General features: G+C 31.8%; 4 protein-coding genes across 4 annotated transcripts; all 4 read right to left on the bottom strand.

Annotated features, from left to right (window-relative positions):
* Nucleotides 1–3228: 3228 nt before the first annotated feature.
* RO3G_10419 (uncharacterized protein) lies at nucleotides 3229–4227 on the bottom strand (the record flags this gene model as incomplete). The annotated part of the gene is made up of 3 exons (XM_067665004.1): nucleotides 3229–3667; nucleotides 3719–3886; nucleotides 3950–4227. 3 exons carry the CDS (start codon nucleotides 4225–4227, stop codon nucleotides 3229–3231), a joined length of 885 nt encoding a protein of 294 aa, XP_067521105.1.
* A 1419-nt stretch (nucleotides 4228–5646) lies between these two features.
* On the bottom strand, nucleotides 5647–8104 carry RO3G_10418 (uncharacterized protein; the record flags this gene model as incomplete). Its single annotated transcript, XM_067665003.1, has 10 exons — nucleotides 5647–5845; nucleotides 5916–6234; nucleotides 6283–6553; nucleotides 6608–6783; nucleotides 6862–7194; nucleotides 7245–7385; nucleotides 7437–7566; nucleotides 7618–7788; nucleotides 7920–7977; nucleotides 8031–8104. The coding sequence occupies 10 exons, from the start codon at nucleotides 8102–8104 to the stop codon at nucleotides 5647–5649; spliced, it is 1872 nt and encodes a 623-aa protein (XP_067521104.1).
* Nucleotides 8105–8684: 580 nt separating this feature from the next.
* RO3G_10417 (uncharacterized protein) lies at nucleotides 8685–9216 on the bottom strand (the record flags this gene model as incomplete). Its single annotated transcript, XM_067665002.1, has 4 exons — nucleotides 8685–8691; nucleotides 8763–8827; nucleotides 8940–8978; nucleotides 9175–9216. The coding sequence occupies 4 exons, from the start codon at nucleotides 9214–9216 to the stop codon at nucleotides 8685–8687; spliced, it is 153 nt and encodes a 50-aa protein (XP_067521103.1).
* A 2125-nt stretch (nucleotides 9217–11341) lies between these two features.
* RO3G_10416 (uncharacterized protein) lies at nucleotides 11342–12172 on the bottom strand (the record flags this gene model as incomplete). Its single annotated transcript, XM_067665001.1, has 1 exon — nucleotides 11342–12172. The coding sequence occupies one exon, from the start codon at nucleotides 12170–12172 to the stop codon at nucleotides 11342–11344; it is 831 nt and encodes a 276-aa protein (XP_067521102.1).
* Nucleotides 12173–12438: the final 266 nt, after the last annotated feature.

Below are 12438 nucleotides of genomic sequence, written 5' to 3'. Positions count from 1 at the left end.
TTCATATTAACTTCACATAGTCAAATAATATGACATGGTTGTTGATGTATCCATCATTCATAACTCGATATGAAAACAGTATTAATAAGCTACATGTAAATGTATCCAATAGACAAGCTACAGGTTAATTCGGATAATCTTCATTAAGGATAAGATGCTGCGTAATTGCTGTTGTAGAACAGAGTCTGATTATAACGGACATTGAATAATCGCAACTAAAAGAAGTATATTAAAATTGATAAAAGATAATAATCTAAATCTTTATTAAATAAAATATATTCTTCTTCTTTCTATATAAAACTATCACTATTAGATTCATTCTATAAAGTAAACATGAACACTAAATAAGTCATGATCTTTACTATTCATCATTTCTGTAAATGAATAATAATGGATCAGGTACCTAGTCAACTTTGATCTGACTGGAGGCATTTCATATAAATATACCTTTCCTCTCAATGAAGACGGGACAACTCTCCCAGATCAGTTAAAGAACAATAAGATCTATAAAAGCAACGAATTAAAAATTTTCATAATCAATTCAGTGATCATTCTTCAATCAAACGTGTCAATGATTGGATCTACGCTCATAACTACTCATTTACCCGCCAATTGATAGAAGAATATAAATAGTAGACTTTGTAATGTTTTCTTTTTAACAATTAAGATTGTCTTAAATAAAGTTCAGTCTCAAAAAGTATTCTTTTGGTTTATCTTTGTTATTTCTTAATTACCTTACCAGAACATAACATCTATGTCGTATCCCAACATACTTTAAATATGATTCATGGAGTGTTTGTTGTAGAACAGTAACTGATTGTAGTTGACAATGAATATAATTCTTAATACAAGATCATAATTAAATTAAAATAAAATATAAGTTTATTTAAATAAGATCATACAATCAATTTCATTTAAATATATTCTTTTAGAATATGTACTGTATTCATGGGAGTTCTTTGATAAGAAGAAGTATCAACTAAAATAACCAAATCCAATCCAATGTCAGGAATATTGCTAATCTTTCACATAATTGAAATAACGCGTAAAATAGCGTTATTCAAATCAGTGAGGAATTCCCAGAATAAAAGATAATCTACGACAGACATACAAAAGAACAAATGAAAAGTTTTCACAATCATAATCATAATTAGAGATAACACTTGCTAAAGTACCTGAAGATTAGAGGAACGATCATAATAGAAGGTATCAAACCACTCACTCAATAAGATATAAATACCTGTCTTCAATTAGAGTAATTTTTACTTTAACTTAAACTGAAATAAAGATCAGTCTCAAAAAGTACTCAAACTGTTTCTTTATTTTTGTTTCTACCTTCTTCTCAATCACTTTTACCATTATACAACACATTATTCATCTATATTATCTCGTAAGAATAAAAAAGGCTATAAAATTCAACGAGACTTAAAAAGTTATCATTTTATTTAATATTGTTATATCTGGTATTTATACCCTTTTCATGAAGGTTTAATTAAATCCTTTTCAAGATACTTTAATTAATTATAGATGTAGATCTAGTATGAATAAATTTTAATATGAAGACCTGTTCCTGGTTATGCAAATGGACTGTTTATAATGTTTAAGTAAATCTATTTTTCATTTATGTCCTATTGCATCAGGTGCTATATTAAACAGCTTGTAATAAGTTGAAGGGATGGAATTAGTTATGACCGAATAATAGAGAAAAGACTGTAATAAATCTTTGTAAAGCATTCACTACTCTGATTTCTTATAAATTGAATATGAATCATGATCAAAGTATGTTGGGATATGACACTAAAAAATGAAAAAAGTCAAAAAAAAAAGGACGAAATCATTAATCAAGTTCTCTTATATGTTTTATATACTTCACTCAATAAATAGGCTAACTTTACTCATAAAAAGTTCCTGACCTCTTATTTTACTTTTCTTTTATATTGTTTTATCAAGAAACCTCATACTGATCTTACATATAAAATCTGGTAGTCACTACTTATCAAGCAGCCACTTAAATTCTATATAAAACAACAACTTACAAGACATCAGCAAAGTAATATTACTATGCAGATCTTTTCATAATTTAATATAAGTATTTGGTCCTCATTCACCAATATATTTTGGTAAATATAGATACATATTAATAGGTCTACATTTCAATACACTCACGCTATTAATATTTGATAATTCTTATTGCTATACAATGATTATCTTTGGAGAATAACACTATCTACAAATATGATTATGAAAACTTTTCATTTGTTCTTTTACATTTCTGTCATAGATTATTTTTCATTCTGGAAATTCTTCAATAATTTAAATAACGTTATTTTCCACTCTATTTCAATTATGTAACATTTCTGACAATAAGAAAAGATCTTATCACTTTAATTAATGCTTATTCTTATCAAAGAATTATCATAGTTAAAATATATACTCTTCTATAATATGTTTACTTGGATCAAATGTATGATATTATTTCAATAAACTTGTATTTTATTCTATTTTAATTACGACCTGTATAACCACTTATATTTATCAATATCAAGCACAATCAGTTTCTGTTCTACAGCTTTAAGCTACTATTTTTTAGATACTTTTTAAATATCCAATTTTTTTTTAAAAAAGAACCATTAATGCAATGTAACCTATACATAATAACTAAGGTTATTCAAATTAGAAAAACAAAATAACAGTTGCCCTTGAATTGTTTATACGAATGAAATTAGGAGAGTAAAAGAATTCAAACCATTAAAATGCTTTTATATGATTATGAAATAGGAATATTAGTACCAAAATTTAATGAAAGATCTTGCTTCCTACTAAGAGGTCTGGATTTGATAATTTCAGAAGTTTTTAGAGAAAAAAATATATTGAGAAGTTATGCAAAATATACATGGTGTATGCTTTATATAAAACACTCCTGGCCATAACATTAAAGTGATAAAGAAACATACAAGTACTACAGTTGTCATGGGGTTTGCTTTCAAAAAGTACAAAAATTAAATTGAACACTATAATTTATTATTTCTAAGTTATCCTCTTGTATATTCTATTTTTAACTGTATAAGAAAAGAAACCAAATCAAAATTGTAAAAAGTACACTATAGTGATATAAAAAAGGGGTACTATTTTTAAAAAAACTCACTGTGATATTTTTTTTTGGTGTTTTAGATTATACTTTGCTAAAAAAAGGATAAAAAAGAAAGATAAATAAAAACCAAAAGACTTTTATTCCAAACAATCTGGTTGTTCCTTAATAATCATTTCATACAATGGTTGAAACATAGCATAACCTGCAAAACTTTCTCCTACAGTTTTATGGGTCAATTCGGCAACTTCATCTGAAACTACAGCCAACCCTTTATAACCATCAGCTAAAGCAGCCTCGGCTAATAATTGAGATTGACATGATCTTTCCATAGCGATAAACCACCAAATAGCCTCATCTACTGTTTTTCCTACTGTTAAAAGGCCGTGGTTCTGCAGAATAAGAGCTTTGTTTGTGGCACCAATAGCTTTTACTAATCGTTCGCCTTCTTCTTTATCATAGACTACACCTCCATAGTCTTCATAAATAGCGTGAGAATTATAAAATGCACACGAGTCTTGAGAAATGGGTAATAGTTTTCTACCAAGGGTTGAAAACGTTTTACCATACATTGAATGACTATTACAATTATGTAAGAATATATGTATGTTTGTATGTGTATTCATTTACGTATGAACAGCGCAAACAACATCCGATCGAGCTCTGTGCACAGCTTCATGAATTACAAATGCTGCCTTATTTACAGTATATTGTCCTCGTACGATTGAACCAGAATGATCCCCCAAAATTAAATCGCTTGCTTTAATATGTCCAAAGTATTGACCAAATGCATTGACCCTTGGAGAAAAATAATAAATTTTTTTTTTTTTTTTTTTTTTTTTTTTTTTTTTTTTTTTATACCAAAAAAGATCAGGATACTCTGGATCCCTGAGAGTCATATGGCCCGCTACACCTTCATCCCAGCCATATTTTGCAAGTAAGCGAAATCCTGCAGCCAGTTTCTGTTTCATATGAACTCTTTGTGAATGAACATCATCAAAGGTCCTTGGACGCGGTAAATGAATAGGAAGCTTTTCAGCAGCTCTAGCTTCTTCCTCTGTTTCAGAGCCTGTCAATACAATTTTCCTGGCGGAACGAAGAAAGATAGCAGTTCTTTGGATATTAGTATTATTAATCATATTATCTTTGTTATCAGAACTAGGTTTTTATAATCAATATTTTAGTGAAAAATTGGTCTTATTTATTTACATAGGCGGTGTCATTTGTTATAAAAAATAAAAGAAAAAGTGAAAATTAAAACATTTTTATAATGTCTCAATTTTGTTACACATGAACTTTTTAAATGGGGTAAGGGGTAAATGGTAAAGGAAGGGGGCTTACTCATCATTATTCTCATAAACATAGAAAGACAAAGTCTATTGTGGGTATATATGTACTTTTTTTTATCTATTTTATTTAAAAACCAATATCATAATGATTCATGCTCTCGGACTACTTGAATATGTGCATTGAATAGCATATTTTATTTTTTTTTTGTTTCTTTTCAGCATATGAATTCAAGAAGTTCAGGCAGAGTATGAAATAAAATCTTAGTTTTTAAAATGAATGAAAGTGAATGTTATCAGGTCAATATGTAAAACGACAATGGTGTGTATATGTATTTTACCTGTACAAAATAAATCAAGTCACGCTTTTCGTTTAAAATATCCCTTAAAAAAGTGGTGATCTTCCAGTGAGGATTACTTGAAACTAGTAGAGTTGATTTGTTCTTATCCACTATGCCAAACTCAATATCATATCTTCGTGACCTGCCTTTGGCTGAAGAAGACCAATTTATAGTACAGGTGTAATGCTCTGCATATGTAAATGATAACTCTTGCAAATTGGTTGGGTCAAATATCAACTGATCTTTATACTTGGCAAACCAAACAGAAGGAACTTTGCTATATTTTAGTATAAAATATAGAATAAATATATACAATTACCTTGTCTACTTAGGTTAATCATCATAAATATTCTTTCCCAGTCATTTAAAAATTGATCCACACAGGTATCAATATTAGCATAGGTAAAAGATACTGTGCTATTTAACTTATCCAAAGAAATATGATCTCCAATGTCATTACTCTGCAATGTTATATTATCACAATCTAGCGTATCTTGAAAAACAACATAGCATTCTCCTCTATCACAATCCCACCAACCAAAGGATCGAATTAAGATTTCGTTCTTCATACGAGACAGTAGTTTTTCAATCCAAGGCACAGTCTCTATTCTCTTTTCTTTCTTTTTCCCATCTCGTTGATGATGATAATAAGCACAAGTTCGTAGCAAGTCTTGTCTTGATATGCAAATGGTTTCCATTTTGTGTGAAATTGGATGATTTTTGACTTGTGTTTCTGTAGGCGATATTGTTTTTAACAATGGCCGCTTACGGTAATGAAGTGCCTCTTTATAAATTTGAAGTTGTAACTCAATCTTTCTATTTGTAATGTATCCTCTACAAAAAGAATTCAATTTGGCTAAATATTGAAAATCCATGAATAAACTATTATAACAGTAATAAGCTCTCTATTTTGAGTGATTCTTCATTTTTTTTACTTGTCCGCTTTGTCTGATTGTTTGAGATGTATCATATCACAAGCTTCGTTTGACGTCTTTCTCTTTTTTAAGCAGTCTTCCTCTTTTAATTCTTCAGATCTTCGTTTTTTATTACATTCATCCTCAATCACCCCTTCATCTTTCCGTAGTTCATCACAATCGATATAAATGAAATCAACAATGGCTTGATATATACTATTCTGATCATATATTTTGCTGCAAAAAAATATTGAATTATTTACTCCCAAAGAGCAATTAAACTTACTTTAAACAGCACAGCCATGACTTAAATTCATTTTTGATTGTTGCGAGTACAAAATACCAATTTTCAAATTGAGAGAATTGAAGAAAGACACAGTGAGCAGGGAATCTTTCTGTTTTGTTCGATGGAACGAAATCACCAAACAGTTTTGTAAAATCTTCTGGTCGAAGATTCATCTGTGAGGAGTGATAGGGCTGTAAATTCAATAGTTTTGCTAACGAAATAATTTCACGAATAACCATGTCAGATCGGAGCCAGAGTAGGTGTTTACAAATGTTCTCTGGATCATTATTCAACCTTTCTTCTAACCCTGATAATTTCACTAAGAATGAAAATTGAGTGCATGTTTTTTTTATAATGGCATATTTACCATTTCCTTCATTTGTGCTCCTTTTTGTTTCATGGGCCCTTACTTTTCCAGTACGTGAATCGACTTCTATATTAATATATTTATCATGTCTGTATTGAACAATAACTGGACTTTCATCATTATTGCCATTATCCTCTATCAAATGCAAGCCATTTTCTTTCAAGAAATCTTTTTGTGATTCCAAAAGTTGGCGCATTCTATCCTTAATACATTTACTGTGATATTTTGTAACATGAAGTAAAAGTTCTTCAGCATTCAAATCAGAAGCATTCTGTTATATAAGAGTTAAAACGTACATATTTTTTTCAATGTGTATTTTGCTTACGAGAAGATTGGCATTGGTATGAAGATCCTTTGAATCACCCCATAAAACGTTCAGACAGTTCTTTGGGTATTTAAGCAAAGAAACAATTTTTGGTTTCTCCAAAGGATCAACTTTTGATAATCGGACAGATGCACCGAGGCCGGCTTTCTGAATCAGTCCTTTTGTTTCATCTCTCACTACAATCGCCATATTCTTTTTTGCTAATTCTTTTTCATGTTCATCGCTCACTGATATTTCTATCACTGTACTTTTACTTGCTTCTTTCTCCATCTGGGGTCGAGCCCAGTGAGCAGCAGATGATCCACCAGCCCAATAAGTAATTGCTAATTTTGTTCGCTCTTGATCCATTTGTACCTTGAGTTGGTCCAACCATCTTGTCTTGGATAACATGAGAAATTGGATATGTACCATTTCAAGTTGCATGTTAAGGCAGCAAAGATGAAGATAGTCGTACAAGTTGACTAATGGGAAAAATAATCCTGTTGGTTTGTCATCTCCTCCTTCAGGTGTAGTTGGTGGTATCAATTGCTTTTGTGCATTCATTCGTAAGTGTTGCTTTTGTGCGTCATTTAGAGAAATATCAATGTCTATTTGATATAAATAAATTGATGTTGTTTAGTTGCTTTTCATTGTTTACCTGTTGCAGCTCCTCCACAAGTCGATGCCTGAACAAGTATATCTAAAGAAACAATCCACCATCTTCTAGTATGACTTTGCCCCATAAGTGTCAATGCAATTTCAAATTCATTGTCAATTGAGAAATAGATGCGTCCATTTTCTAAATAAAGATTAATCATAAATATATACGAAACCAATGTCTTTTTAGTACCTATACGGTATTTTTGCATAGGAGATGGTAATACTTCTTCAGTAAGCATTCGTACACGAATAGTATCATTCATCTTTCGGAATACATCTAATACTTCCTCGTCTGCCAATGGTGTAGGTGGAATCATATCCTGAGATAAGTAAGTTAGACTACATAGATTCATTATTATGATATACTTTACTTTTAATTTCGTAGGCATACGTTGATATGTTCCTGTAGTTAAAATATCAACAGCTGTAGGTATATCAAAGTTCCTCACTCTTGCTGCTGGTAGTTCTACATGAATCTTGTGAATGTAATCCACTGTGTCTTGAAATGTTTTATTCTGATTTGGCAAATAGGCCATGATATTCTATTTATTGTTAATATTTCGGTTCATTCTATTTAACGTGTTTATTGTTCATTAACCTGGCACGTTTGAATATCATCAGCACAATCAGCCCATTTGACGAGCGCAAGTAATTTCAAAAACTGTTTTCTTACAAACGTTGTATAGTTTAATATTTGTCGTTTTTTCTCTACATCAGACATTGAAGGTAAACTAATAAAAAGGAAGTTTAATACAACAATTCTTTTGACACAGCTAATTCTTACGTATCCGTTAAAGTCATCAAATCCGAATAGGATTTGTGAACTAATTTCCCAATCAAGCTTTTTAAAGAAACCATGCTAGCCATTTCAACTGGCAACCCGATCTTTTCTTCAGTTTTCATGATTGGTTTTGGCGGAGTACCGTTTGGTTGTTTAACATATCCCTTTGTTTGCGTAGTTTGCTTTTCTTCTGTTGTTGTCAAGATCGGCTGCATCACACACGCAAATTTGAATATGTTGGCTTGGTATTTTTTTGCGCAAAGAGGAAAAAAAAAAAAAAAAAAAAAAAAAAAAAAAACCCGGAAAAAAATTGAGAAAAAGAACTGAGCGAATGGTTACACACTATTGAGTGACGTATTCTTTAGACAAAAGGCCTATGAAGTCAAAATTTTCGTTTCTTCATTAAGTTTACGTATTTTCATTTAGGAGCAAGTGATGTTTGTAAACACAAGTTGTTATAAGCTCTGTTTATTTTTTGTCCTTGCCTTTCAAGTCTTTAATTAGCTTCTGTGAAATGACTTTTTTCTTTTTTAAATAATGTTTATAGCATTATTAGCAGCCTTGTTTTTGGATCTTTCAACATCTAACACGTGTATTTGTTATTCTTCAATATCCAAACCACGCTAATATGTTATTTAAATGCATCGATGTAGAAGATCAATTACTATACCAAAAATTGAATGTTAGAGTGTTGTGTATTAATTTCTCATATTTCTAACAATTCCCCAAACTTACCTATTTTTCTCAATACAGCGTAGTAAAAGAGAAGAAGCATGTGTAATCTTGAGAAGATTCTTTTCCTATTATAATTTACGATATAAATGCACTATGCCGCCTTCTTGGCTCACACAGTATCTAAAGTTAATCAATATTTCATGCATACGAAATGTTAATTGTAAGTATTTAACATACCCTCCTATTATAATGCGATTCATACTCTGAAGCATAATTCTGATAGACATAGTTTCTTATATGAATGTATATTTTTGAATTGGTATGCGCAGAAACAATGTAATAAGAAGGATAACCGAGAATATATTAACATCTCCTGGGCAAGCATGCATTTCATGCAAAGGAAGAATAGCCTGCTATTGATGCATTAATGTAATTGATTTCACATATTTATGGGTAATATGTATGGATGTACATTCATGGATTTGAAGCCTCTGAGCCTAGTGTTGATAAGCATAATTTAATAGTACATTTGTGCCATTTAGAAGTCAGAGGGATGCTAACTTATCATGCATAAGGGAGCTCTATATGAAGACTTTTTTTTTAATAGAATAGAGCAAACTAGAAAAAATACGCAGATATATTTTCCAACAATGAATGAAAGAACAAGTACAGAAGCCTGTTATCACTAATATGAACTATAAATGGCTTGCCATGGAAGAATAAGCTATATTTTCTTTTTTTCCTCTTCGTAAGAAAGTATTTCGATGCCAAAGTACATAGAGTGCAGCACTGTTTGCCTAATATTAAAATTTTTAGCAAACAGCTTCGAAGCTCGTCAATCCTTTCTAACGAGCTAATGTGGCGCCTTCAGGATAACAATGTATCACATTACATCGTTATAGTGCATAAATCTTCGAAAGACACTTGACGAATCAACTATTACTAAAGAATATGTCTTCTTTTGTGTCCTCAAAATCCAGAACATGTCTTCTGGGTCCTTGATAATCTTGCTATAGGATAATAAAGAAAAATATTAATAAACTATAACGCAACAAAACGATAATAAATTTACGTGAAAGTTGAAAGCGCAAATATCTTGTAATCTGTTTTGTGATGCATACCTTTTTTGATTTGCTAAACTTTTTACAGTCTTTTATGGCAAAAAAAAAACTGCATATATTCTTTTAATATAATAATTGTAGCTTCCTTCTTGCTTTCAGTTCGTGCAGAAAGTACTCAAAATTAATGATTATTGGTAAACCAGCATTTTTGCATCAAAAAGCATTCGAGCGCGAATGTGTGCCTCCAACAGTTTTTCTTTTCTTCTTTCTCGAGATTGATGAGCTTTTATATATGTTCTTATTTATCCAGCAGTTTATGGCGTTGGTAACAAACGATCCTTTCACGTCGATCCATGAATACAGTGGGGCTGGTAAATTTTGTCGGTTTGAAGAAAATAAACTTCGTTTAGCAAAAAATAAATGTCATTTCCAGAAAAATAAATGTCACTAACCTAAATGAAAATTTTGTTTAGTACATTTATTGTTGTCGCTTTGTACTTGTTTTAATGTAATACCTGTATTAAATGACCAAAGCGATAACCTTGGTGGAGAATTTTTTTGTGATTTTCCTATTTTTGTTCTACTTAAAAATGATCAGTCCAAAGGATATTTCCTGGTGAAAAGGCTAGGTCGTTCGCCAGTCTTTCTCAAACTATTTAAGATCTTGAGAAAATTCAATACGGCTGCTTGATCACGATTCCAAATTCTTCTTTTTATTCCTGTGGTTTGTTGTTTAAGACACGAGGAGCTCTTACACCTAGTACTGCATTAGTTATCAAGAATTAATCTAGTTTTTTTTCCTCTTTTTTGAATTACCTCAGCAAACCATTGCATAGCACGTCCGGCTTCTTTTTTCGTTGGTAAGGGCGAGGGTTCGGCACGGTTTTGAACTTTTCTAATTCGTTTTCACAGGTTGGGCAATGGGAAGATGTTTTGTATTCATTGATTAAGTAGACAACAAACCCGTTCCTCTTTAACATCCTGATTAACCCCTTGCTTCTTGTCGATTCTTGGTACTTGGCATTAGGAGCGGACCAATCTCCAGAAACTAAGACAGCATCTTGGCCAAACTTTGCTCTTAAGCTACGCACCAATTTTTGATCATTCTGGTCAAAGAAGAGTTTACTTGAAAATTTCAATTTTCGAAAAGGTAAAAGTTGTAGCTTTTCTAATGTTGTACTGATTGTCTTTTTGTAATTGCTTTTCTGTGATCGTCTATACATCTCTTTTGCCAGTCCTAGAGCTTTGCTTTTCTCACTATCATCTAGTCTTTCTGAAATATGCTTTCGTTGTAACATTATTTGTAGGTAAGTGTCATACAGTTGAGACTTTACAGAGCTATCAGTATAGTGATTCATAGGTTGAGGGAAAAAACCATTGATTCTTGCTATGAACAGATTTCCATAATACAAATTACATTTTTGGTCGACTCGAAAATCAAATTCGGATTCAGAGAAATATGTTTCTTTAGACTTTATTGTCTCATTTCCATAATATTCGTATAAAGTACTTTTTACTGATGCTATTGTTTTAATGTACTGTATAAATTTCTTCAAGTTTACAGAGTTGGATTCAGATCTAGAAAGGATTGCTTCGGCTTTCTGGACCACAAAAGGCTGAGTATGTTTTTTTTAAATATCTGAAGTGCCTTGAACATTTTGTGCGGTTGTTCTTCGTATATATAAGTTTTTGTTTTTCTTCAACAGTGCTGGTTTCTTTCATGCAGTACATCAAGTCCCGCCTTCCAGGGTCTATCAAGACACACTTGCCTTCAGTGCTCTTTAAGTCGGCTTGACCTAATCCTTCAATATGCTCTGTTTGATTACCGTCCACTTTCTTTTCAGTGTTGGTTTTAGGCGACTTTCTGCTTGTATCAATGTTTTGCTTTATTATGGAGACACCGACTCCATCTGTTTCGAGAGTTCCTTGGAAACGCAAAGACTTTTGAAATCCTTGATTCTTGAACGCCTTTTTATTTAGGTCTACGGCGGCACCCCATGTCTCAAACTTGCTTCCTGTTTTTGGATTCTTTTTGCTCTTGAGAATATGGTAATGGATTATTTTGCTATCCAATGTCATGTAGCAAGGAATAAAGGTGCTATGTAGCGGAAAACAAGCAAACTGTTTCATCTGTTCGACTTCTGACAGCTCAGCAAGTCTGAAGAAGGCTTTGAAATGGTTTTTTGGACTAGCCATAACATCATAGTAAATTGAGTTTTTTTGAAAAGTGTAGTCCTCTGGGTAACTTGAGAGAAAATCATTGAATTGTGTTCTTGACTGATCATCTAAAAGACCAACTTCAGGCATCTCTTTTTTGGCGATGGCAAGCTTCACCCGATTGCAAGGTCGATAAATTGTCTTTCGGATAGCTTCTTTTATCACTTTACTACTAGACTTGTTTGCTTGCATTTCTCCTCTGAGACTCTCTGCCTTTTCCTTCTTTTTAAATAACTTGTTGATCAAACTACGCAGCCTGTTTCCAAAATGAACTTTGATGTTATTATAGTAGGCCGTTTGGATCTTCGTACACTCGTACAAGGCTATTTGCTGAGCATATGGTAAGTTGGGGGAGTATAAACAGCGACTTCAAAGTAAGCTTCTTTATATTTTGATATCAACCGCCTATAATTTTTGGTCGTATCCTTCAGTCTTGTGCTATTTCCACCCTTTGAGAG

Source organism: Rhizopus delemar, genomic scaffold, assembly GCF_000149305.1.
Source record: "Rhizopus delemar RA 99-880 supercont3.8 genomic scaffold, whole genome shotgun sequence".
Lineage (NCBI taxonomy): Eukaryota > Fungi > Mucoromycota > Mucoromycetes > Mucorales > Rhizopodaceae > Rhizopus > Rhizopus delemar.
The sequence above is the reverse complement of the archived record's forward strand: the minus strand, read 5'-3'. Positions and strand labels throughout refer to the sequence as shown.